Source organism: Mus caroli, unplaced genomic scaffold, assembly GCF_978045245.1.
Source record: "Mus caroli unplaced genomic scaffold, Mus_caroli_1 scaffold_16, whole genome shotgun sequence".
In the NCBI taxonomy this organism is placed as follows: Eukaryota; Metazoa; Chordata; class Mammalia; order Rodentia; family Muridae; genus Mus; species Mus caroli.
The window spans coordinates 82,848,266-82,873,820 of NW_028227271.1; the positions used below are offsets into that span (position 1 = coordinate 82,848,266).

General features: G+C 37.5%; 1 protein-coding gene across 3 annotated transcripts in view; it reads right to left on the minus strand.

The window, feature by feature from the left end:
• The window catches only part of Cdh12 (cadherin 12), a 1,114,520-nt gene that overhangs the window by 15,351 nt on the left and 1,073,614 nt on the right, over positions 1–25,555 (minus strand). For all 3 annotated transcript variants that reach the window (XM_029469979.2, XM_029469980.2, XM_085831367.1), the window contains one exon: positions 19,569–19,705. In XM_029469979.2, coding sequence (XP_029325839.1) covers positions 19,569–19,705 — 137 coding nt within the window. The remainder of the gene's footprint in view (positions 1–19,568; positions 19,706–25,555) is intronic.

Consider the following 25,555-nt stretch of genomic DNA (forward strand, 5'->3'; position numbering starts at 1 on the left):
AGGCCCATTGGACTTGCAAACTTTATATGCCCCAATACAGGGGAATGCCAGGGCCAAAAGAATGGGAATGGGTGGGTAGGGAAGTGGGGGGGGGTGTATGGGGGACTTTTGGGATAGCATTGGAAATGTAATTGAGGAAAATACGTAATAAAAATAAATAAATAAATAAAGTACTAACACTTCAGTGGAAAAAAAATGTCTCACATAATTTTACAAATAAATATACTGCCTCAAATATTTGATGGTAATACCTAGAATACAGAGTTAAAAGAATCAAGTGTTAAAAACAAATTCAGAATGTGAGATGAACAAGATAGTTACATCACACCAAATTTTCTCTATCCATTGGTTACCAATTAAAATCTTCTATATCATGAAGATTCATAATATTGGTGTGATCTTTTGAAAATACATTCGAAGTCTTTATTGTTGACTGATTCTGACAAGTCCAAACAGCATGGTGTCAAAATTCATTATAGCATAAATTAAACCACTCTATGCGGAACCATATGGTATTTTACCAAATTTATGTATAAGAATGAAATCTATCTGCACATGGTCATGCAGGCACAAAGAGCTGAAGACGAAGATGACAGGTATGGTCTATAGGACTGGTTTCAGTTAAGGGAGGTATAAAAGAGTGAGAATTATTTAATAGAAACTTTTTGATTGAATTTTTGACAACCAATTTGACCATTATTAGCCCAGTATTGAAATCATATATTTTAACATGAATAGATTGCATTGCATGTTTTCCTTTTCTATGTTTGCTGATTAAATGCAATGTATTATACAAATATTTACTGACATTGTAGATTATCGTTAATCTCATTTTTAACAGTATAAAATAACATCATTAAATTTACTTGTTTTCTCAGTACTTGTTATTTGTATAGCACAGAGACATATAACACTTAGTAAATAGGTAAGACATATAACACTTAGTAAATAGGTAAAACTGAGTTTAATTTTCTAAGCTTACTAGGGAGCAGCAATAATTATACAATAGGAACCTTTTTCATTGTAATGGCTAGTATGTACTGATGGTCTCGAACACCTAAAACACCTTGCACAGTTGTTTAGAAACATGAGTTTCTGTTTGTATATAAAGCTCTGAAAATTGGTGGTGCAAACCTCTCCAAAACTCACAATCAAAAAGTAAAAAGTCTAAGTCTTGCATCAAAAGTTCTTGTACTTTTTGAGTGATTATAGATATATAAAAACAATATTTCAAACTTAAATCTACTTAGTGAAATAACTCATAAAATTAAATACCAATAAAATTCATGAAAAATAGCATACCAGTTCAATTCTTCAACCATATGATTTGAGGCTCAGATTCTTGTTATGTTATCTAATAACTGGTCTCAAATTCAAAGTACAAGATTCACACTTTACATATTTGATTAAACTTAGTTGAAGATGAATTGCCTTCTGTAGATAACATATTTTCTCACTTAACTACATTCGTCACCATGGAAATTTATTTTCATTAACTATGAAAAAGTTATTGAAATAAACAAGGCCTATTTTAATCTACCATTTTTGGTAAATTACTTCTGTTTTATCCCTTAAAATGTAGTTTAAGATTCATATTCATAAGGAAATTGTTGAAAATAGCATAAATATTATACTGTTATTAAAAGCCTTTCGCCAAAGGACATTTTTATTTTTCACATTTTAACTAAGATAAATCTTTGTTGTGAGAAATTATCTTGTGCACTGTAGGATACCAAGATTTTCCAAAATTAAATGTCACACAAAATATCACTGATGAGACCAGGACAACAAATGTTCAAAGAAAAAGAAAATAACAACAAAAGTTTTGTAGAGTTGTATTTTATAATTGATCCATTGACTTTATTTTAATATTTTTTTCTATTGTATACATTGATTCATTATTAGAATATACAAATATGAATTTTTATTCTTAAGTACCAAGTACCAAAACAGTAAGATCTCTGTTTAAAAACCACTACTCTAAAATAAATGTGAAATATATGCCAGAGTATTTTATTTATTAGACTAATAAAGATTACTTCCATTTAGATATGTAATATGTTAAATTGTGCTGAGAACATAATGACCTAGTTTCTGAGGCATCATATGTGTATTTGGAACAACCATGACAAAATTTCTTTTTTTGTTTTTGAGAGTGAGGCAGGTTTACTTTTTCCCAGTCAGCTTTAATATCATTTTAATTACATGCAACTGTCAGGGTGGGCTGTACAATGGGGAACAAGTAATACAATAAACACAGATATTCAAAGAACAAGCAAGACAATAAGCAAAGTCCCATAACCACTCCCATGATCACTGTTTCCAAGGGATAGTCAGGATGATCAAGATATCTGAGCCTACTTCCCTGTCCTGACCCAAAATAATATCCATGCCTAAATCCTACTTCTTTGTTGTGACATAATGTCAGATTCCTGGCTGAACCCCATTTCCTTGTCCTTGTCATTAGCAAATATCAGATTTTTGCCAAGTGGCCCCCAAAGGCTCTCCACAACTGAAGGACATTGTAAGCTTCAAAATCAAGGAGTGTCTGACCATTCACCAACCATGCACTTTTCCTACCTGCCCTGTGTTCCCCATGTAACCAAGAACACCAGGACAATGTCTTTCCCTAGAAAGACTAGAGTTATGAAATCCCCGTCCTTCTCTGCCTTTGGAAGTCCTCTGTTGACAAGTGTGTATTTTGTATCCATGGGAATATTATCCTTTATAAGTTCAGAGGCAAAAATTAAATATGTAAGACTACCTTGATTCAGAGAGAAGGGGGAGGAGGGAAGGACTCTGAAGGAACTTGGAGGGAGAGCAGTGATATGTTAAAATAGAAACTCTCCTCTGAACACAGCACACTGTGCCCAAACAGTTCCATGTGTGAGAAGTTTATTGGGAGAGAGAGAGAGAGAGTATGGGGAGGGGGAAGGTGGCAGCAGAAAGAGAGAGAGGGAGGGGTGTTCTCTTCATATGCATGGAAAATGACATAACACAGATAAAGGTGAGAAGTGAACCAAGTAGATTCTGGGAATATGTTGTCTTGGCAACAGGTCTGCAGGTCAAGCTTTTGCCTATGTGATATCATAGGCTTGGGAGGTCCTGATGCCAACAGCCAGAGTTTGGAAAAAGCATAAACAAACTAATTAATTAAAAAACAAACAAACACATCTTTCTTTCAATTTCCTGCCCTATTAATTTAAAATTAGATTTACTTTTTTCTGTTTACAAGCCAATTTCAGCCCTTAATCTCTTTCCAGTACCTCTCACTCAAGTACCCCCCCCCCATTTTCCCTTCCCTTACCCTTTTTGAAAAGAGGAATTTCCCCTCTGTGTGTCAACACTGTCTCATGCCTCACCTAGCCAACAACCCCTTGCCATACTTCCTGCAATGATGATAAAGGACTGAACCTCAGAACCTGCAAGGCAGCACTAATTAAATGTTGAACTTTATAAGAATTGTCTTAGTGATGATGTCTCTTCTCAGCAATAGACCAAGCTACAACAGAAGTTGGTACCAGGGACTTGAGTAATGAATGCTGTGATAGGCCTGACCATGCTTTTATTTGGAGGAATGACTATTTGGAGACTTTGGATTTGGGAAGCAGTAGAATGTTTTAAGTAGTGCTTAATGGACCATTCTAACTGGAGTATGGAAGACATTGGTGCTAGGGGTGATTAGAACTATGGAGGCCTGTTAATTCAAAGGGTTTTAAAGGAGAAGAATTTTAATGTGTTGCTTGGAAAACATTCTTCTGATATTTTGGTGAAGAATGTAGCTGCTTATTCCCTTTGCCTAAAAAGTCTGCCCGAGGCTAAGGTGAAGAGATTTATATTAATTGGATTGACAAATCAACCAAGGTCAGACTCGGTTCTGTGGTTTGGTTTCATGAAAAGTATTTATGACAAGCTTAGGAAAAAATACACAACTTATGGTTTAAATATTAAAAGGGAACCAGGAGCCAGACATGGCGGCACACACCTTTAATCCCAGCACTTGGGAGGCAGAGGCAGGCAGATTTCTGAGTGTGAGGCCATCCTGGTCTACAGAGTGAGTTCCAGGATATTCAGGGCTACACAGAGAAACCCTGTCTCAAAAACCTAAATAAACAAACAAATAAATAAATAAATAGGAACCAGGAACTGAAATTTCATATTAAATGTAATTAAGGGAGTGATCACTTTGGGGCAAGATCCCTCCCAGGTAGCTTATTATTTATGTGTATGTGTAGTTGAAAAAGGAATAGCTATATCATGTTGGACATTATTACCAGTTTATTGTTTTCATTAATACTTTTACTCTGGAATGAACTACAATCCAGAAATCGGTGGCCACACTGGAGACTCAGCTCTTTCAGCTGGAAGATGCAAGATTTTGATTTGGATCTTGAGGTATAGTGCTCATGAAAAGGGAAGGACAAAATTTCTTTATATCTAATTTATCATGAATACTTTGATGAAGACTTTTGGTAATAAAACCACATAGAATTTACGAAGTACTTGATGCTTGTAAAACAATGTAAATTGTAAATTTAACCAATATGTACTGATGGAATCACAACCTCTGTGAAAATCCTGAGAAGTGATATTAAGATAATTTATAATTCATTTAAAGATACAGTTTCCATGCTATTCTTCAAATTGTTTAACGGCTTTATAGATATTGAGAAGAAAATAAATTAGCTTAATCCACAGTTCTCTTTATGTAGAAACTCATTACAGTACATGAGATGTAGTTTCTTGATTGTATGCTCTAAAATATGTAAATAATGTCCCATTATTAGATTACAAATGATTTTCATAGGAGATCAAACATAAATCATCGTATTTATTAAGTATGTATTGATATTGGTTTTTTGTGTGTTTACATGCTCATTCATTCTTATGTTTATGACTTTTTTGAGACAGGATTTCTCTGTGAAGCTCTCCTGTGTCAGAACTCCTCCCACTTTAGAACATGCAATCCTCAAACACACAGAGATCCACCTGTTTCAGCCTTTTAAGTGCTGGGATTAAGGATCTGTGCCACCAACAATAATATGAACTAACCAGTAACCCCAGAGCTCATGTGTCTAGATGCATATGTAGCAGAAGAATGGCATAGTTGGCCATCATTGGGAAGAGAGGCCCCTTGCTCTTGCAAACTTTATATTCCCCAGTACAGGGAATGCCAGGGTCAAGAAGTGGGAGTGGGTGGGTAGGGGAGCAGGAAGTGGGGAAGGTATAGGGAACTTTTGGGATAGCATTTGAAATGTAAATAAAAAATATCTAATAATGAAAAATGAAAACAACAACAACAACAATAACAACAAAAAGATCTGTGCCACTCACTACCACCCACTGGAGAGAATGCATAGTGGCAAATAGCACTGATAGCTCCCCCAGAGTCCATGAGTTTAAGTCCAAGGACCCATATGGCAACTTTCAGTGGTCTTTTACTCCAGTTAGAATGAAAACATCTTCTGGCCTCTTCCTGCACCAGACACACAGATGATGCAAACAACTATACACAGCCAAAGTACTGGCATCCAGAAAATCCAATAAAAAAAGTTTAGAAATATTTAAAAGAATCTAAATTAATTCAATGTGTTTCTCACTATCCTGAAATACCTATTAAACCAATTCTAAGATGAAAAAACAGGGTACACTCTGAGCTCTCTATCGTACATGATGCAATGGCTTCAGTGACTTAAACTTACAGTGGAAATAGGGATCACATTGGGAGGAAACCCAGAGCAGACATCTGAATAATATATAGTTTACAATAGAAATACACCATTATTTTAAATGTATATACAGTTTACTATTAGTGACTACCAATTTCTTTACATGGCTCATATTCAGTAAATATTGATCATATGTAAGAGTATTTCCAGGACATAAATGGTAAGTATAATTGAAATATTTTAAGAACTATGCATTTCCAACAAACACAAAGTTTCCCATATTAGCAAACACAGGTGATGCTGTGATTTTTTTTTAAATATTTTATTAGGTATTTTCCTCAATTACATTTCCAATCCTATCCCAAAAGTCCCCCATATCCTCCCCCCGACTCCCCTACCCACCCACTCCCACTTTTTGGCCCTGGCATTCCCCTGTACTGGGGAATATAAAGTTTGCATGTCCAATGGGCCTCTCTTTCCAGTGATGGCCGATTAGGCCATCGTTTGATACATATGCAGCTAGAGACAAGAGCTCCGGGGTACTGGTTAGTTCATATTGTTCCACCTATAGGGTTGCAGATCCCTTTAGCTCCTTGGATACTTTCTCTAGCTCCTCGAATGGGGACCCTGTGAGCCATTCAATAGATGACTGTGAGCTTCCACTTATGTGTTTGCTAGGCCCCAGCATAGAATCACAAGAGACAGCTATATCAGGGCCATTTCAGCAAAATCTTGCTAGTGTATGCAATGGTGTCAGCATTTGGAGGCTGATTATGGGATGGATCCCTGGATATGGCAGTCTCTAGATGGCCCATTCTTTTGTCTCAGATCCAAATTTTGTCTCTGTAACTCCTTCCATGGGTGTTTTGTTCCCAATTCTAAGAAGGGGCACAGTTTCCACACTTTGGTCTTCGTTCTTCTTCAGTTTCAATGGTTTTGAAAATTGTATCTTATATCTCAGGTATACTAAGTATCTAGGCTAATATCCACTTATCAGTAAGTACAAATCATTTGAGTTCTTTTGTGATAGTGTTACCATACTCAGGATGATACCCTCCAGGTCCAACCATTTGCCTAGGAATTTTATAAATTCATTCTTTTTAATAGATGAGTGTACTCCACTGTGTAAATGTACCACATTTTTTGTATCCATTCCTCTGTTGAGGGGCATCTGGGTTCTTTCCAGCTTCTGGCTATTATAAATAAGGCTGCTATGAACATAGTGGAGCATGTGTCCTTCTTACCGGTTGGGACAGCTTCTGGATATATGCCCAGGAGAGATATTGCAGGATCCTCCGGTAGTACTATGTCCAATTTTCTGAGGAACCGCCAGACTGATTTCCAGAGTGGTTGTACAAGCTTGCAATCCCACAAGCAATGGAGGAGTGTTCCTCTTTCTCCACATCCTCGCCAGCATCTGCTGTCACCTGAATTTTTTATCTTAACCATTCTGACTGGTGTGAGGTGGAATCTCAGGGTTGTTTTGATTTGCATTTCTCTGATCATTAAGGATGCTGAACATTTTTTCAGGTGCTTCTCAGCCATTCGGTATTCCTCAGGTGAGGATTCTTTGTTTAGCTCTGAGCCCCATTTTTAATGGGGTTATTTGATTTTCTGGAGTCCACCTTCTTGAGTTCTTTATATATATTGGATATTAGTCCCTTATCTGATTTAGGATAGGTAAAGATCCTTTCCCAATCTGTTGGTGGCCTTTTTGTCTTATTGATGGTGTCTTTTGCCTTGCAGAAGCTTTGCAATTTCATGAGGTCCCATTTGTCAATTCTCGATCCTACAGCACAAGCCATTGCTGTTCTATTCAGGAATATTTCCCCTGTGCCCATCTCTTCGAGGCTTTTTCCCCACTTTCTCCTCTATCAGTTTCAGTATCTCTGATTTTATGTGGAGTTCCTTGATCCACTTAGATTTGACCTTAGTACAAGGTGATAGGAATGGATTGATTCGCATTCTTCTACATGATAACCACCAGTTGTGCCAGCACCATTTGTTGAAAATGCTGTCTTTTTTCCACTGGATGGTTTTAGCTCCCTTGTCGAAGTTCAAGTGACCACTGGTGTGTGGGTTTATTTCTGGGTCTTCAATTCTATTCCATTGGTCTACTTGTCTGTCACTATACCAGTACCATGCAGTTTTTATCACAATTGCTCTGTAGTAAAGCTTTAGGTCAGGCATGGTGATTCCACCAGAGGTTCTTTTATCCCCTCTTTCCCCCTGCCCTCTCTTCCCTTATCTCCAGGGCCCAGTGCAGCTCTGTGGCCCTATTCTGTTCTCAGCTTCTCCGCTGTATTCAGCGTGGGATTCCAGAGACTGAGAATCTGGTATTGGGGGCTGCCACTTGTCCACCCCCCACCGTGTGGTGTCAGTGGCTTCACCAAGCCAGACACCCACCAGGGAACTCTTGGAAAGCATCAGGCAGTCTTCCTGTGTCTGCCCACCCAGAGCACTGGAACTCTGGCCAGAAGCAGTCACTCTCCTACTCCCATCTTCCCCATACCCATGGCCCCACAAACAGCCAACAATAACCTGCACAACTTGACACCAACAATCAATCACTGACACTATTAATGATACTCTCTTATGCCTGTAGATAGGAGCATGTTGTCCTCTGAGAGGCTCCATCCAGCATCTGACTCAGATAGATACAGCTAAACACAGTCAAACAGTAGATAGAGCTTGGTGACTCTTATGGAAGAATAGATGGAAGGATTGCCATTCCTGAAGGAGAAAGGACCTTCACAGGAAGACCAACAGAGTCAACTAAATTGGACCACCGGAGCTCTCAAGTCTGAACCACTAACCAAAGGATATACACTGGTTGGAGATTGACCTAGGCCTCAATCCCGCACATATGTAACAGATGTACAGCTGGGTCTTCCTGTGGGTTCTAAACAAGTAGAATGGGAGCTAACCTGAAAACATTTGTCTGCCTGTGGAATGTGTTCTACCTTAGCTGCCTTGTTTCACTTCAGTGGGAGCGAAGTGCCTAGCCTTGCAAAGACTTTATGTTCCAGGGTCGGGGAATACACAGGAGGGCAACTACGTGCTCAGTAGGAGAAGGGGAGAGGATGATGCAGGAAGGACTGTGGGAGGGAGTGACATGGGGACAGTGAGTGGGATGAAAGTAAATAAGTAGAAAAATAAAATAAAATTTAAAAAGGAGAAAATAAAGCTTCTGATATGGTCCTAGATAAAAGACAGAGAAAATGTAAGAATAATAAAACAGGGTCCTAATGCATAGAACATATAAAAGGTTCATTTAGGTGTTGTAAACTATTAAAAATAACTAAAATAAAGATGGAGGTATGTGGAAAAATTCAGAGATGAAAATACAGCTTAGTTATAAACCTCGTAATGCAGGTCAACATCTACATTAATAAACTTTTGTCCAACTATTCTCTGCTGGACCTCTTGCCCCCAATGCTACTGCCAGATTCTGAAAATCACCATGATTTTCCCAGGTTCCTGGGATTGTTTTCTCAGATACCTCACATGAATAACTTTATGCAATGAGGGATTTTAGATCTATAATTTCTGATGATAAGGAGAAAGTTGTGCAGAATCATAAACATTTAATAATCATTTACTGAATGTTAGTAATGGTTTGGTCATTTTTGTAGTGGGTTGCTCTGATGCTGTTTGTATACGAATTCAAAACACTACTTCTCAAGATCTGGTTGCCAGGATGCTACAGATGTACACCTAGTGATGCTATTTAACTTTTCTCTTCAATTTAACTGGTCAGTAAAAGGCTACAGCCTCTTATTGGACAATAGGGGGAGAAAGGTCAAGCTTGAGAAGAGAGTGAGGAGGTTGTAGGGAGAGATGTGGGAGGAGAAGAAGCAAGGACAAAGTTGGAGGAAGAGCCATGAGAGGAGAAGGAGCATGAACACATGGTCAGGAAAAAAAAAAGAGCAAGTAACAAGGTGATTTATGGCTGTGAAATAAGTTAGAATAGCTCCTAACCTGTCCAATCTAGGCTTACTGCTTGTAATAAAAATACTGGGATCGTATATCTTTTGTTTTATGGGCTAGACAGAATGATTAATTTTATCTACAAATGAGAAATCTTGCTTCTAAGTATTTTTAATTATAATAAAGAGAAAATCATGTAGAACTGTTAGCTACTAATAATGATTTATGGCATTTTATCGATGGATATTTTGAGTTTGGATTTTTATTTTCTTCTCTTGCTCAATTATTCACATTCTAGTTTAATTTTTATTGCTGTGATAAGATATGCTAACCAAAACAATCACATGAGGTGTTCTACTTAGCCTTAGTTGCTGAGATCAGCATCATGGTTTACAGCAACTTGAAGGGGGAGAAGTTTTTGTCACTTGTCCTGGCAGTAGTCAGTTACTGAGAGTAGTTGGAACAGGAACCTGAAGGAGGAACTGTAGAGGAGACCAAGGGAAAACGCTGTTTACTGGTTGGCTTGCCTGCTCTGATGAATTTCCTTTCTTACACAGTCCAGGCCCGGCCTAGGTCCTCCCATATCACTTAACAATCAGCATGCCCATATACAAGACAACGAGATCTCTGTAATTACTCAGTTAACATTTTCTCTTCCCAAATGATTAAGGATTTTGCCATGTTTACAGTAAAACTAACTGGGAAAACATCTTCACTCAAAATAGTGTAAATGGATTTTAAAAGGTTCAAATAATTATTTGTTAATTATTTGCATTCAACTTTTAAATATTGGATATGTATGGTTAATTTTATCTGTTAAATAAAATTCTATATATTATCAGAGTTGTAGATAATATTTAGATATTTGTGAATATTTTCAATATTACATATGTCAGATACATCTATATTCTTCAACTTTTTAAATTAGTTTTTGGGATTTTTGTACAATATGATTTGGTCATATTTATCCTCTCTATAGTTCCTCCAAGATAATTAAAACATTAAAATTTTACTTTTTAAAAATACCCCATCTACTTTCATTCTCTGTGTTCACTTAATGTGCAATAGTACATCAAGATTTCTCCTCGAAACATAAGTGGTTCTTAATGATGTCTCTTTCTTATTTTGTGTGATATTTCTAATGACCCCAGTGAGAATGAAAACAGAAATATTTAAAAAAGAAAATAATAGAAATTAAGGGAAAACTTAAATTAACTAAAAATGAAAATGTGTATGAGACATTACCTGTTCTGTTTTCCTGGTATCTTAATTAGGGTTTCTATTGCTCTGAATAGACACCATGACCAATGCAGCTCTTATAAAGGCAAACATTTAATTGGGGTAGGCTTATAGTTTCAGAGGTTCTGTCCATTATAGTCATAGCAGGAAAATAGGCAGTGTACAAACAAGCATGTTACTGGAGAAGAAGCTAAAAGCTCTACATCTGCTTCCTTTGGAAGCAGAAGGAGACTGTTGGGCTACAGGCAGCTAGGGGAAGGGTCCCGAAGACCACACCCACCATTACCCACTTCCTCCAACAAGGCAACACCCATTCCAACAAGGCTAAACCTTCTAATACTGCCACTCAGACCCTGGATCAAACATATTCAAACTAATTCATTCCACTCCCTGGCACCCATTGTCTTGTTCAAACATGAGTCTATAGGAGCCATACCTAGCCATAGCATAATGCAAAATACATTTAGTACAGTTTCCAAAGTTCCCATAGTTTAATAGCATCCTCAACAACATTAAAAGTCCAATGTTCAAAGTGTCTTCTTAGGTTTATTTAATCATTTAACTGTAACTACCTATAAATCAAAATTTATATAGCTGAGCCAATACCTGTACCATTACTGGATATACATTATCATTTCACAGTTTCCTAGTGAGAAAATACTGGATGAAAGCAAGGCCAAAAGCCAGCTGGGAAATCTTCAAACTCTTCATCTCTGTGCCTACTGTCCAACTCCTTTCAGATTTGATGACTGTAGTATATATCTTTCTCTTGGTCTGGATCCAAGTCCAGCTTTCTTCAGGGCATTTCACAGCTCTGGCATATCTAGCATTTTGGGGTATCCAAGTTAACTTCATTTCAACCTTACAGCTTCTTGTTCCAAAGTCTGACATTCACATATGATCTGCTGGTTTCCTCCATAGGGCTTGAGTTACTTTTTCATCTCTGCTCACTGTAGCAACCTAAGCTCTGGTTGAATTCACTCCTCTGCAGCTTTAGTTTTGGGGAATCATCCCATGGTACTGGCATCTACAGTTCACTGGAATCTTCTACTGCTACTAGGCTTCACCAATAACTTCTCATAGGCTCTCTTCATGGTGACAAGCCTCAACTCCTGTGCATGATCACTGCAACTGAAACTGAGGCCTCACCTTCACCAATGGCCTTCCCTGACCTCTCCCAGTGCCAAAACTCACTTGCTCTTGATGATGTCTTCATCCCTTCAAAGAATCACCTGGGTGATTCTTAAATTTTATGAAATCCAGCTACAACACAAGGTATAACCCTTTCTTTCTCTGGAACACAGCTTCTTTATGCTCTCAGAAAACAATTACCAGAAGACTTTACCTCAGTGATGCTGATCTCCTCTTAATCACCACTAATTTCTTACCTCCAGCTATTCATCATCAATTATTCCTGTAGTCCCGTGTATTTTCTCTAAAGTCAGAGCCACATGGCTAAAACTGGCAAGTTCTGCTGATTACTGTAGTGGAAATATACCCCCTTGTTTTATTATATCCTTTATTGCCTAGGCTTGGCTGTGCTGGAAGTTGCTCTCTAAACAGACCTTGAACTCTGAGATTTGCTGAAACTAAAGGTATTTACCACCAAGATCTTTCTTTAGTTACATTTCCCAAGGTCTTATAAGTTCTATACTGTAATTCATTTCATATATAGTCAAGTTGACAACTGAATGTAGCTATCACAATACATGCATTGTCAATCTGACATATAATTATATCTCCTTATATCCAAATGAAAAGAATAATCAGGTCAGAAAAGAATAATCAGGTCATACTAATACTTAGATATAACTATTCCTTGTTCAACTGTAAACACATAAGCAATAAACTTAGCTGAGTGAAAATTTGCCCCAAGGTCACCTCTCCCTTAATCTATCTCCTTGAACACAGGTTTAGCTTCATTCCACATTGTGGTGTCCTTTTAACAGTTGAACCTTACATTTTGTAGTTTTCTTTCTAACCTTACGATGTTTGGTCAAAATTCTTATAATGAAAGTAAACCAGAGGATGAAGTCCATGCTGGACTAATTTTGAGACTTCCTTTGTCAATGCAATTAATCTGAATTATCTTCAGCTTATCTTCATGGAGCCTCTTCAGACAAAGGCAAAAAAAGCAGCCACATTCTTCACCAAAATATCACAAGAACAGTCACTATGTCATGTACTAAAATTCTCATCTGAAGTCTCTTGAACCAGCAGCCTCCAGAGGTCAAACCACCTACAGCATGACTGTCTTCCATATTCTTACCAGGATTGTCAATAGAGCATTCCATTGCTTCCCAAATCAAAAGTTCCAAAATCCACACTCCTCCAAACAAAAACATGGTCAACCCTATCACAACAATACCCCAGTCACTGATACCAACTTCTATCTTAGTTTGGGTTTTCATTGCTCTGAAGAGACACCATGACCAATTTAACTCTTATGAAGGCAAATATTTAGTTGGGGCAGTCTTACAATTTCAGAGGTTTAGATCATTATCATCATAAGAGGAAACAAGGCAGCCAAGCATGGAACCGAAGAAGGAAATGGAAGTCCAACATCTTTATCCAAAGGTAGGATAAAGAGAATGTCTTCCATGCAGCTAGGACAAGGGTTACAAAGCCCACTCCCACAAGGCTACACACCCTCCAACAAGGCCATACCTATTTCAATGAGGCCACAACTCCTAATAAGGCTACTCACTCATATTCAAACCACCACACTTGATAGCTATAGGGAGACTGGACATAAATAGACTCATGGATAATAAAATAGAACAATGATGTTGAGTGATCTCAATGGGTTTGATATGCGTGCTGCTCATCCATATACTCTTGCAGTTACCTAGCAGATGTCATGCAGCTTTGGGAAGATCTCCTTATGTTAACAATTTCAGCATGGTGTTTTTATGGTTTTGCATTTGTAAAAGCAATTTGACTAATTTTTTTTTTTAATTAACCTTGTTTCCAAAATACCTCTGGTGACAGGTTAAATATACTGACTACTAGATTCATAAAAAAAATCATTCATATTACTCCTGTATTCTTAGCAAAATAATAAATATTAATAAATAGCAAATTTGGAAAAAAACATAAAGTTGTCAATGTAATACACTTCATTTGAATTTATTTCCATTTATGCATACATATAAATATTATAATTCAAAATATTTGTACTTTGTAAAGTAAGATTTATCATGGACAAAAGTGGTTTTGTCAAGCTAGTGTTTGAATTTCATACTTAACTTGGAGTTAAGTTCATTGTACAAACAGAATAGGAATGATAGATGATATCAATAGAATAAAAACCTCACGTAAAAATGTTTCCTGCTTTTAGACCTTAGAAAACTTGTATGCCACCAAAATGTATACAATGATCAAAAGCAACTTTTATGTGAAAAGTTAATCATGTAATTTTAACTGTGAAATACATCCAGACAGTAATTAATAAAAGCCTGGGATGAATGTTTTCCTTGAAAATTGGTGGAGAACATAGATTGATGTAGCACAATTTTACACCATGCCATTACTATATCCTTCTCATATTCACATAAAATTTTAAATAAAATATGAAGTACTTTAACATAAATTTACAATTAATCGTAATTTTGTAGAATGTAATAGTGATAAGAAGATACAATTTTCAAAACAATGTGAAGTTTATTGTGGTGCTAAAGATTTATTATTCCCATAGAAATAATTCACAGCAATTCTTGTTGAAATAGTGTAAAAACTTCTTAAGTTATTCTTTCCTCAAAATATTATTCTTAAAACAGCTATTTAAATGTTGACATTTCTATTATAATTCAAACATATCTTTCATTGACAACACAAAAGTGTTTCCATAATCTAAACAGTCCTATGTCCCCTAAAGAAATAGAAGCAGTCATTAATAGTCTCCCAACCAAAAAAAGCCCAGGACCAGATGGGTTTAGTGCAGAGTTCTATCAGACCTTCAAAGAAGATATAACCCCAGTTCTTCACAAACTACTCCACAAAATAGAAACAGAAGGTACTCTACCCAACTCATTCTATGAAGCCACAATTATTTTGATACCTAAACCACAAAAAGACCCAACAAAGATAGAGAACTTCAGACCAATTTCCCTTATGCATATCAATGCAAAAATCCTCAATAAAGTTCTTGCTAACTGAATCCAAGAACACATGAAAACAATCATTCATCCTGACCAAGTAGGTTTCATCCCAGGGATGCAGAGATGGTTCAATATATGGAAATCCATCAATGTAATCCAGTATATAAACAAACTCAAAGACAAAAACCACATGATCATCTCGTTAGATGCAGAAGAAGCATTTGACAAAGTCCAACACCCATTCATGATAAAAGTCTTGGAAAGATCAGGAATTCAAGGCCCATACCTAAACATGATAAAAGCAATCTACAGCAAACCAGTAGCCAACATCAAATTAAATGGTGAGAAGCTGGAAGCAATCCCACTAAAATCAGGGACTAGACAAGGCTGTCCACTCTCTCCCTACCTATTCAACATTGTACTTGAAGTCCTAGCCAGAGCAATTCGACAACAAAAGGAGATCAAGGGGATACAAATTGGAAAGGAAGAAGTCAAAATATCACTTTTTGCAGATGATATGATAGTTTATATAAGTGACCCTAAAAATTCCACCAGAGAACTCCTCAGCCTGATAAACAGCTTCAATCAAGTAGGTGGATATAAAATTAACTCAAACAAGTCAATGGCCTTTCTGTACACAAAGGATAAACAGGCTGAGAAAGAAATTAGGGAAACAACACCGTTCACAATAGTCACAAATAATATAAAATACCTTGGCATGACTCTAACTAAGGAAGTGAAAGATCTCTATGATAAGAACTTCAAGTCTCTGAAGAAAGAAATTATAGAAGATCTCAGAAGATGGAAAGATTTCCCATGCTCATGGATTGGGAGGATCAATATAGTAAAAATGGCTATCTTGCCAAAAGCAATCTACAGATTCAATGCAATCCCCATCAAATTCCAACTCAATTCTTCAACGAATTAGAAAGGGCAATTGGCAGATCCATCTGGAAAAACAAAAAGCCTAGGATAGCAAAACTTCTTCTCAAGGATAAAAGAACCTCTGGTGGAATCACCATGCCTGACCTAAAGCTGTAATACAGAGCATTTGTGATAAAAACTGCATGGTACTGGTACAGTGACAGACAAGTAGACCAATGGAACAGAATTGAAGATCCAGAGATGAACCCACACACCTATGGTCACATGATCTTTGACAAGGGAGCTAAAACCTTCCAGTGGAAAAAAGACAGCATTTTCAACAAATGGTGCTGGCACAACTGGTTGTTTTCATGTAGAAGAATGCGAATTGATCCATTCCTATCTCCTTGTACTAAGGTCAAATCTAAGTGGATTAAGGAACTTCACATAAAACCAGAGACACTGAAACTTATAGAGGAGAAAGTAGGGAAAAGCCTCGAAGATATGGGTACAGGGGAAAAATTCCTGAATGGAACAGCAATGGCTTGTGCTGTAAGATCAAGAATCGATAAATGGGACCTCATAAAATTGCAAAGCTTCTGCAAGGCAAAAGAGACCGTCAATAAGACGAAAAGACCACCAACAGATTGGGAAAGGATCTTTACCTATCCTAAATCAGATAGGGGACTAATATCCAATATATATAAAGAACTCAAGAAGATGGACACCAGAAAAACAAATAACCCCATTAAAAAATGGTGCTCAGAGCTGAACAAAGAATTCTCACCTGAGGAATACCGAATGACAGAGAAGCACCTGAAAAAATGTTCAACATCCTTAATCATCAGGGATATGCAAATCAAAACAACCCTGAGATTCCACCTCACACCAGTCAGAATGGCTAAGATCAAAAATTCAGGTGACAGCAGATGCTGGTGAGGATGTGGAGAAAGAGGAAACCTCCTCCATTGTTGGTGGGATTGCAAGCTTGTACAACCACTCTGGAAATCAGTCTGGCAGCTTCTCAGAAAATTGGACATAGTACTACCGGAGGATCCAGCAATACCTCTCCTGGGCATATATCCAGAAGCTGTCGCAACTTGTAAGAAGGACACATGCTCCACTATGTTCATAGCAGCCTTATTTATAATAACCAGAAGCTGGAAAGAACCCAGATGTCCCTCAACAGAGGAATGGATACAGAAAATGTGGTACATTTACACAATGGAGTACTACTCAGCTATTAAAAAGAATGAATTTATGAAATTCCTAGGCAAATGGATGGACCTGGAAGGCATCATCCTGAGTGAGGTTACCCAATCACAAAGGAAATTGCACAATATGTAAGTGGATATTAGCCCAGAAACTTAGGATACACAAGATATAAGATACAATTTGCCAAACCCATGAAACTCAAGAAGAATGAAGACCAAAGTGTGTACACTTTGCCCCTTCCTAGAAATGGGAACAAAACACCCATGGAAGGAGTTACAGAGACAAACTTTGGAGCTGTGACGAAAGGATGGACCATCTAGTGATTGCCATATCCAGGGATCCATCCCATAATCAGCTGCCAAACGCTGACACCATTGCATATACTAGCAAGATTTTGCTGTAAGGACCCAGATATAGCTGTCTCTTGTGAGACTATGGCGGGGGCCTAGCAAACACGGAAGTGGATGCTCACCATCAGCTATTGGATGGTTCACACAGTCCCCAATGGAGGAGCTAGAGAAAGTACCCAAGGAGTTAAAGGGATCTGCAACCCTATAGGTGGAACAACAATATGAACTAACCAGTACCCCGGAGCTCTTGTCTCTAGCTGCATATGTATCAAAAGATGGCCTAGTCGGCCATCACTGGAAAGAGAGGCCCTTTGGACTTGCAAACTTTATATGCCCCAGTACAGGGGAAAGTAAGGGCCAAAAAGGGGGAGTGGGTGGGTAGGGGATTGGGGGTGTGTGTATGGGGGACTTTTGGGATTGCATTGGAAATGTAAACTAGGAAAATACCTAATTAAAAAAAAAGAAAGAAAAAAAAATTACAACAAAAAATTCTGGTTTGGAAACATGGTGCTCTCCACAGCTTATAAACTATACATTTATTTTAGATTGAATCTGAATTACAGATTAAAAATTTGTAATTTGATTTGAGGGGATAGATGAGTAAATTTGCATATTTACTACATGAGGCCTTTGGTAGTCAGTCATGACTTCACAAGTTCTCAGGACTAGGCATCATACAGCTAGAGTTGTGCCAGAATATCACATGAATATACACTAGCATACTTCCTGACATATCCCTTGTTCAACAATGAAACCTTGTGAGCTGAGTCACTATTTGTTTTTCCTTTTCATTTGTCTTTAGATCTCACTAAATTTGCCCATTAAACTCAGCTGTAGCATTAAAGCCCTTTTGTACTCAATCCAAACCCTTCGTCAGTCTTCCTGCAAATGAGGTGCAAAGACATCCCAACCATATGTTCAGTTTTATTTCAGCAATGGCTCCATTTCTAGATCTCAACTTTCCAGTCCTTTTATTTTTCTATACCTTTAATAATACCCTAACTAAAGCAATGTGAGGAAAGAAGGCTGGTTTTGAGTCACAGTTCTAGCATACAGACAATCACTGATAGAAGTTATGATAGCAGAAACTTGAAGCAGCTGGTCATACTGTATTAACAGTCAGATCAAAGTATGTTCATGCTCACCTGCATTTCTCCTTTCAATATAGCACCCAATTCCATGGGATGCTGATGTTCTTTCAAAGTGTATCTTCCAGAATCAACAGACTACATAATTTAGATAATTCATCACAGACTCAAATATTTCAAGAACCTAACATACTTTGCATAATCCTTTAAAGGCATGGCTTGAGATTTACCTGTTAGGTGATAATGAATGCTATCTAACTGCCAAACAATATTAAACATCACAATTTACATTCAAGAGTTAGATGTGGTGCATTATAATAAAATTGGTTGGTGATATATTTGAGATATGAAGAATTATTTTGACTCATTTTTTTTTCTAAGAAATATTAGATATTCCAAATGGACTTCCCTAACTCTCAAAGGACCATAGGGACAAAGTGCCTCGCATGAATACACTAATGCCAACAGCTAAGTATTAAATATTCTTGCAATATATATGCAACATCTTAGTACCTTTTTAAACAAGTTCTAGTTTCACTGTAAGCCTAGATAATTATCTTCTACACAAGTAAACACAAGGATTTCCAAACAATCTATATATTATAACAATCTATATATTATAAGCAATACATTTTTCCTTTTTCAGGTACTCTTTTTCAATTACAGATGGTCTCATGAAGTAGAAGGGAAAGAGGAAATGACAGTTTATAAAACGCTTCCATAAAACTCAGAAAATATTTTATAATAAATGATTTCATCTACTTATTTCCCTTTCTTCCTAACTCACATTACTGTCAATGATATAGATACAAGGAATATTTGTGGAAGAGGTATTGACACTTCCGTAAATTTGAGTATTGAGTAGTGTAGGGTGAGGTCACACACAGAAACTTGCCTCCAGACTTTCATGCAATCTTGCAAACAGGGCTCTCTGGCAGCTGTCACAATCTCTCTGGACTTATGCTATTAGAAAAAGGAACAGGTTTCTGCATTTCCCCGGGAGACTACTCAGCTGTCATTCCAAAAATAAAAAACACCCCAGTAGGGACTCGTTTAAGAGTGTTAAATCCACAGAATTCAGTGTAACATTAATCCTGCCCATGCCATACTTACTAACTTTACTTGCAATTATGGAGAAATTATACTGTGCCATGTTCTCTCTGTCTAGTAATTCATTAGTGGCGATGGTTCCTTCCGTTCCATCTATTGTAAAGTAGCTCTCCCCATCACTCTTCCAATCTATGAAGTACCTGTATGTGAACAGAGGAGATGCAAATGCGCAATGATTACACATGAATCATAATGGCAGTGAGGGCAACTTGACACAGTTCCTTATTTTTCACCCTGTAGCTATTACCCACCTTGCAATAAAGAAGAGTGTAAATGACAGCTTCTTTATTGCAAAGTCAGTATGCTCAAGGGGAAACTGGAAATAATGAAAGATTTAGTACTCTGTCTGTTCATATTATTTTAGGGTCTTGACACCTTGAAAGCTCAGCAGAGACTACAATTCTAAAGCTGACCATGGGTTTCCTTAAACTGCTGAATATTAAAACTTTCTCAAGTAGTAAAAGAATTCCTCAATGATATCAATGGAAAAGATGAGGGATGTGGAGAGATGTCTGCAAACGACTAAGGGAGAACAGACATGCAGTCTTTGTGTTTCCTTGAAAGGGGGAAAGATAACACTATAGGAAGCAAATAAAAACGGACTCAAATGTGGGGATTCTATGAAATTAGGTCCCCTTGACTCCTCATGTCTTTGTATTTTTTACATTATCTGACACTTTTGGCCAGATAATATCATCTTCTTTGTATTACTTAGAAGGAAAATCTCATAATATGAATAAGAGAACAGAAGTTAAATTTTCTTAAATATTCAGGTAATGATATATATGTGGGATGATTGAGATATTTTTGATCACATTATCAAATTGATATTTTTTCAGTTGGATTCATATTCTAGAGTACTAAACATGCTATAAAAATCATCTTATAATGAGCTACACACACACACACATGCATGTACACACAAAGAGAGAGAGAGAGAGGATAGAAGAAAGGAGAGAGCAAGAATTAGAAAAAGGTAAGAGCTAATACTGTTTCCATGATTATAAACCTTAATTCATTATCTTCATAACTATCCAAATTAAGCATTATTAACCTTTATATACTGCATGTGAAGAAATCAAAGCTCAGAGTATGAAATATTTCTGAATTTATCAGCCAATTTGATAATATTTGTCACAGACCCACCATTATTTCGTATTTACAACTTGAAGTAGAATGTTGTGAGAGAAAGTGGCTGTGCTCCTAAGGAGGCACAAAGTATAGCACACTTACAAATAGTCTTTTGTACTCTACAGAACCCATTAAAGTTATTAAATATAGGAGTTAAAGTGGATGATATCCTTGAAGTTGTCCTTTTGCCATTACCTTACCACAAACTAGTAATTTTTCATAATCAATTCTTAGGAATATATATGTGCATCTCTATATCAAGTTATTATTTTGAGAAACTTTTTATGAAGCTCTCATCTTTCCTGTCATTTTGCTGAGAGATTAAATCCAGATCAGGTCTCATATCTTTATGAATGAGATTTCTGAACTTAATATATTAATATCTATTAGTAACTGACCTTTCAACCACAAGTTGTTATGATTGGAACAAGTGATGAACTGTGATGTTCATCTGTTTTTGATACCTTAGCTTCTGACCCACCATGTAAGAGAACATTGAAGCCTCAGAATTTCATTGTGATAGCTTTCCCTATAGGAAGAATTCCCTAAAAACAAATGTGGTTATGGCACATTGAAAAAATTAAGGAACATTGAAATGTCTTATTTTTATTCTTCCTATTGCAAGCCCTTTTCTGAACAGATGTTTATTTTTATCATAATATCCCTTTTATTAACCCCTCTACTCAAATAAACATACCTAATTCAAAAGAATAGTTGCAAATTATTAGCGTCATTGGCTAATTTTTATGAGGCACTATAGATGCGGATTGTGCGTACTGCATAATAGATGAGTTCCTACTGCATGCTAAACACCTAGCTAGAGGTAAGTGTATAAAATGGCATATACTGTTCACCACTGATGATCTGAAGAGACGTTTATCTCTAGATGATTTCAACGTCTGATAGATGATCAGAAAAGACCTTGCAGTAGTGTCGATGAAAAATAGCTTGTACAATATCTAGTGGCTGAAGAAGAAAAATTCTGCGCACCTGATGATTGGATGGCCCTAGAAAGCTATATAGAAATGATCCGAAGAAAGACTGGCAATCACAGACAAGAAAGATAGAACCTATTTCAGGAAGCTGCGTTGGCAGCAGAAACCATAGGAAAGAGCTATAGAAAAGTCACGCTGTACATATTATCACAGAAAGAAGACAGAGTTATCACAGGAAGAAGGTAAGTGATTTAGTTCTTGAGTATCTTTGCATATTATAGGAAGGAGTTGTGTAAGTGACCAATTATTGAGAGGGTTGCTACAGCACTGATTAACATTGGCCAATTTGAAGGACAAGGGTTAGTTGCATCCAAACAGGACAACACTGCTAAGTGAGAATTTCAGGCATTCTATAATCTTCCAATAGAGAGAGTAGCCTGGACAGCAAGAATGGGTTTGATTCAATGAGCTTTGAGGAGTGCTTAATCCAGCAACTGACCAAAAACAGATGTGGATTCTTGGAGCCAACCATTAGCCTGAGTTCAGGAACCCTGGTGGGGAAGATGGCAAGAGGACTGGAGGAGCTGAGGGGGTTACAACCCCATAAGAAGAACAACATCAGCTGGGCAGACTACCTAGTTTTCCAGGACTAGACCATCAACCAATGAGTGTACAGGGAGGGATCCATGGCTCTAGAGACATAGGTAGTAGAGAATGGCTTTGTCTGACATTTTTTTTTTGGTCTGATGGGAGGGGAGGCCCTTGTTCCCGAGGAGGATTGATGTCCCAGATTAGGGGAGTGCTGGAGGGATGGGGCAGGAGAGGGTGGATACATCGGTGGGGAGCACCCTCATAGAGGCAAAAAGGAGGGAGGAGAGGGAGGTTGTAGGATGAGGAGGGGTGGTAAACAGGAAGCAGGGTATCATTTGAGATATAAATTAATGGAATGATTAATAAAAAGAGGGCGGGACGTGCGGTCCAAAGAGAGGAAGGAAGACAAAACAAACCACTTGGTAATTAGGATTTGAGGAAGACCCAGAAAGAGCTCAAATGACTCTCTACATTAAAGGGCATAGGTGATAGAAATGAAGAATTTTAAATGTGTTTTTATGCTTGTTTCAGGTAAAAAGAACAAAGGCTTTTTTATTCTGTAGCTGCATAAAATGAAAAAGAGTTTCACTAGGAACGGACTAGTATCAGGAATACTTCGTCAATTCCTAAAATATTTTCTTGGCACATATTTGTGCCAAATATGTAGTTTATTACTCAACATTTATCATTACAGTTTTCATAGCAAAACAAATTATTGATAGTATAGCTTAAGTATTCTTTTTTTAAAATTTTTAATATTTTTATTACATATTTTCCTCAATTACATTTCCAATGCTATCCCAAAAGTCCCCCATAGCGCCCCCCACTTCCCTACCCACCCATTCCCATTCTTTTGGCCCTGGCATTCCCCTATATTGGGGCATATAAAGTTTGCAAGTCCAATGGCCTCTCTTTCCAGTGATGGACGACTAGGCCATCTTTCGATACATATGCAGCTAGAGAGAAGAGCTCCGGGGTACTGGTTAGTACATCATGTTGTTCCAAATATAGGGTTGCAGATCCCTTTAGCGCTTTGGGTACTTTCTCTAGCTTCTCCATTGGGAGCCCTGTGATACATCCAACAGCTGACTGTGAGCATCCACTCCTGTGTTTGCTAGGTCCTGGCATCGTCTCACAAGAAACAGCTATATTTGGGTCCTTTCAGCAAAATCTTGCTAGTGTATGCAATAGTGTCAGCGTTTAGAAGCTGATTATGGGATGGATCCCTGGATATGGCAGTCTCTAAATGGTCCATCCTTTCATCACAGCTACGAACTTTGTCTCTGTAACTCCTTCCCTGGGTGTTTTGTTCCCAATTCTAAGAAGGGGCACAGTGTCCACACTTTGGTCTTCATTCTTCTTGAGTTTCATGCGTTTAGCAAATTGTATCTTATATCTTGGATATCCTAAGTTTTGGGCTAATATCCACTTATCAGTGAATACATATTGTGTGAGTTCTTTTGTGATTGTGTTACCTCACTCAAGATGATGCCCTCCAGGTCCATCCATTTGGCTAGGAATTTCATAAATTCATTCTTTTTAATAGCTGAGTAGTACTCCATTGTGTAAATGTACCATAATTTCTGTATCCATTCCTCTGTTGAGGGACATCTGGGTTCTTTCCAGCTTCTGGCTATTATAAATAGGGCTGCTATGAACATAGTGGAGCATGTGTCCTTTTTACCGGTTGGGACATCTTCTGGATATAAGCCCAGGAGAGGTATTGCTGGATCCTCCGGTAGTACTATGTCCAATTTTCTGAGGAACCGCCAGACTGATTTCCAGAGTGGTTGTACAAGCTTACAATCCCACCAACAATGGAGGAGTGTTCCTCTTTCTCCACATCCTCACCAGCATCTGCTGTCACCTGAATTTTTGATCTTAGCCATTCTGACTGGTGTGAGGTGGAATCTCAGGGTTGTTTTGATTTGCATTTCCCTGATGATTAAGGATGTTGAACATTTTTTTCAGGTGCTTCTCTGCCATTCGGTATTCCTCAGGTGAGAATTCTTTGTTCAGTTCTGAGCCCCATTTTTTAATGGGGTTATTTGACTTTCTGGAGTCCACCTTCTTGAGTTCTTTATATATATTGGATATTAGTCCCTTATCTGATTTAGGATAGGTGAAGATCCTTTCCCAATCTGTTGGTGGTTTTTTTGTCTTATTGATGGTGTCTTTTGCTTTGCAGAAGCTTTGCAGTTTCATGAGGTCCCACTTGTCAATTCTCGATCTTACAGCACAAGCCATTGCTGTTCTATTCAAGAAATTTTCCCCTGTGCCCATATCTTCAAGTCTTTTCCCCACTTTCTCCTCTATAAGTTTCAGTGTCTCTGGTTTTATGTGAAGTTCCTTGATCCACTTAGACTTGACCTTTGTACAAGGAGATAGGAATGGATCGATTCGCATTCTTCTACATGTTAACAACCAGTTGTGCCAGCACCATTTGTTGAAAATGCTGTCTTTCTTCCACTGGATGTTTTTAGCTCCCTTGTTGAAGATCAAGTGACCGTAGGTGTGTGGGTTCATTTCTGGGTCTTCAATTCTATTCCATTGGTCTATTTGTCTGTCACTATACCAGTACCACGCAGTTTTTATCACAATTGCTCTGTAGTAAAGCTTTAGGTCCGGCATGGTGATTCCACCAGAGGTTCTTTTATCCTTGAGAAGAGTTTTTGCTATCCTAGGTTTTTTGTTATTCCAGATGAATTTGCAGATTGCACTGTCTAATTCGTTGAAGAATTGAGTTGGAATTTTGATGGGGATTGCATTGAATCTGTAGATTGCTTTTGGCAAGATAGCCATTTTTCATCCCAGGGATGCAGGGATGGTTCAATATACGGAAATCCATCAACGTCATCCAATATATAAACAAACTCAAAGACAAAAACCACATGGTCATCTCGTTAGATGCAGAAAAAGCATTTGAAAAGATCCAACACCCATTCATGATAAAAGTCTTGGAAAGATCAGGAATTCAAGGCCCATACCCAAACATGATAAAAGCAATCTACAGCAAACCAGTAGCCAATATCAAAGTAAATGGTGAGAAGCTTGAAGCAATCCCTCTAAAATCAGGGACTAGACAAGGCTGTCCACTTTCTCCATACCTATTCAACATTGTACTTGAAGTCCTAGCCAGAGCAATTCGACAACAAAAGGAGATCAAAGGGATACAAATTGGAAAAGATGAAATCAAAATATCACTTTTTGCAGATGATATGATAGTATATAAAAGTGACCCTAAAAATTCCACCAGAGAACTCCTAAACCTGATAAACAGCTTCGGTGAAGTAGCTGGATATAAAATTAACTCAAACAAATCAATGGCCTTTC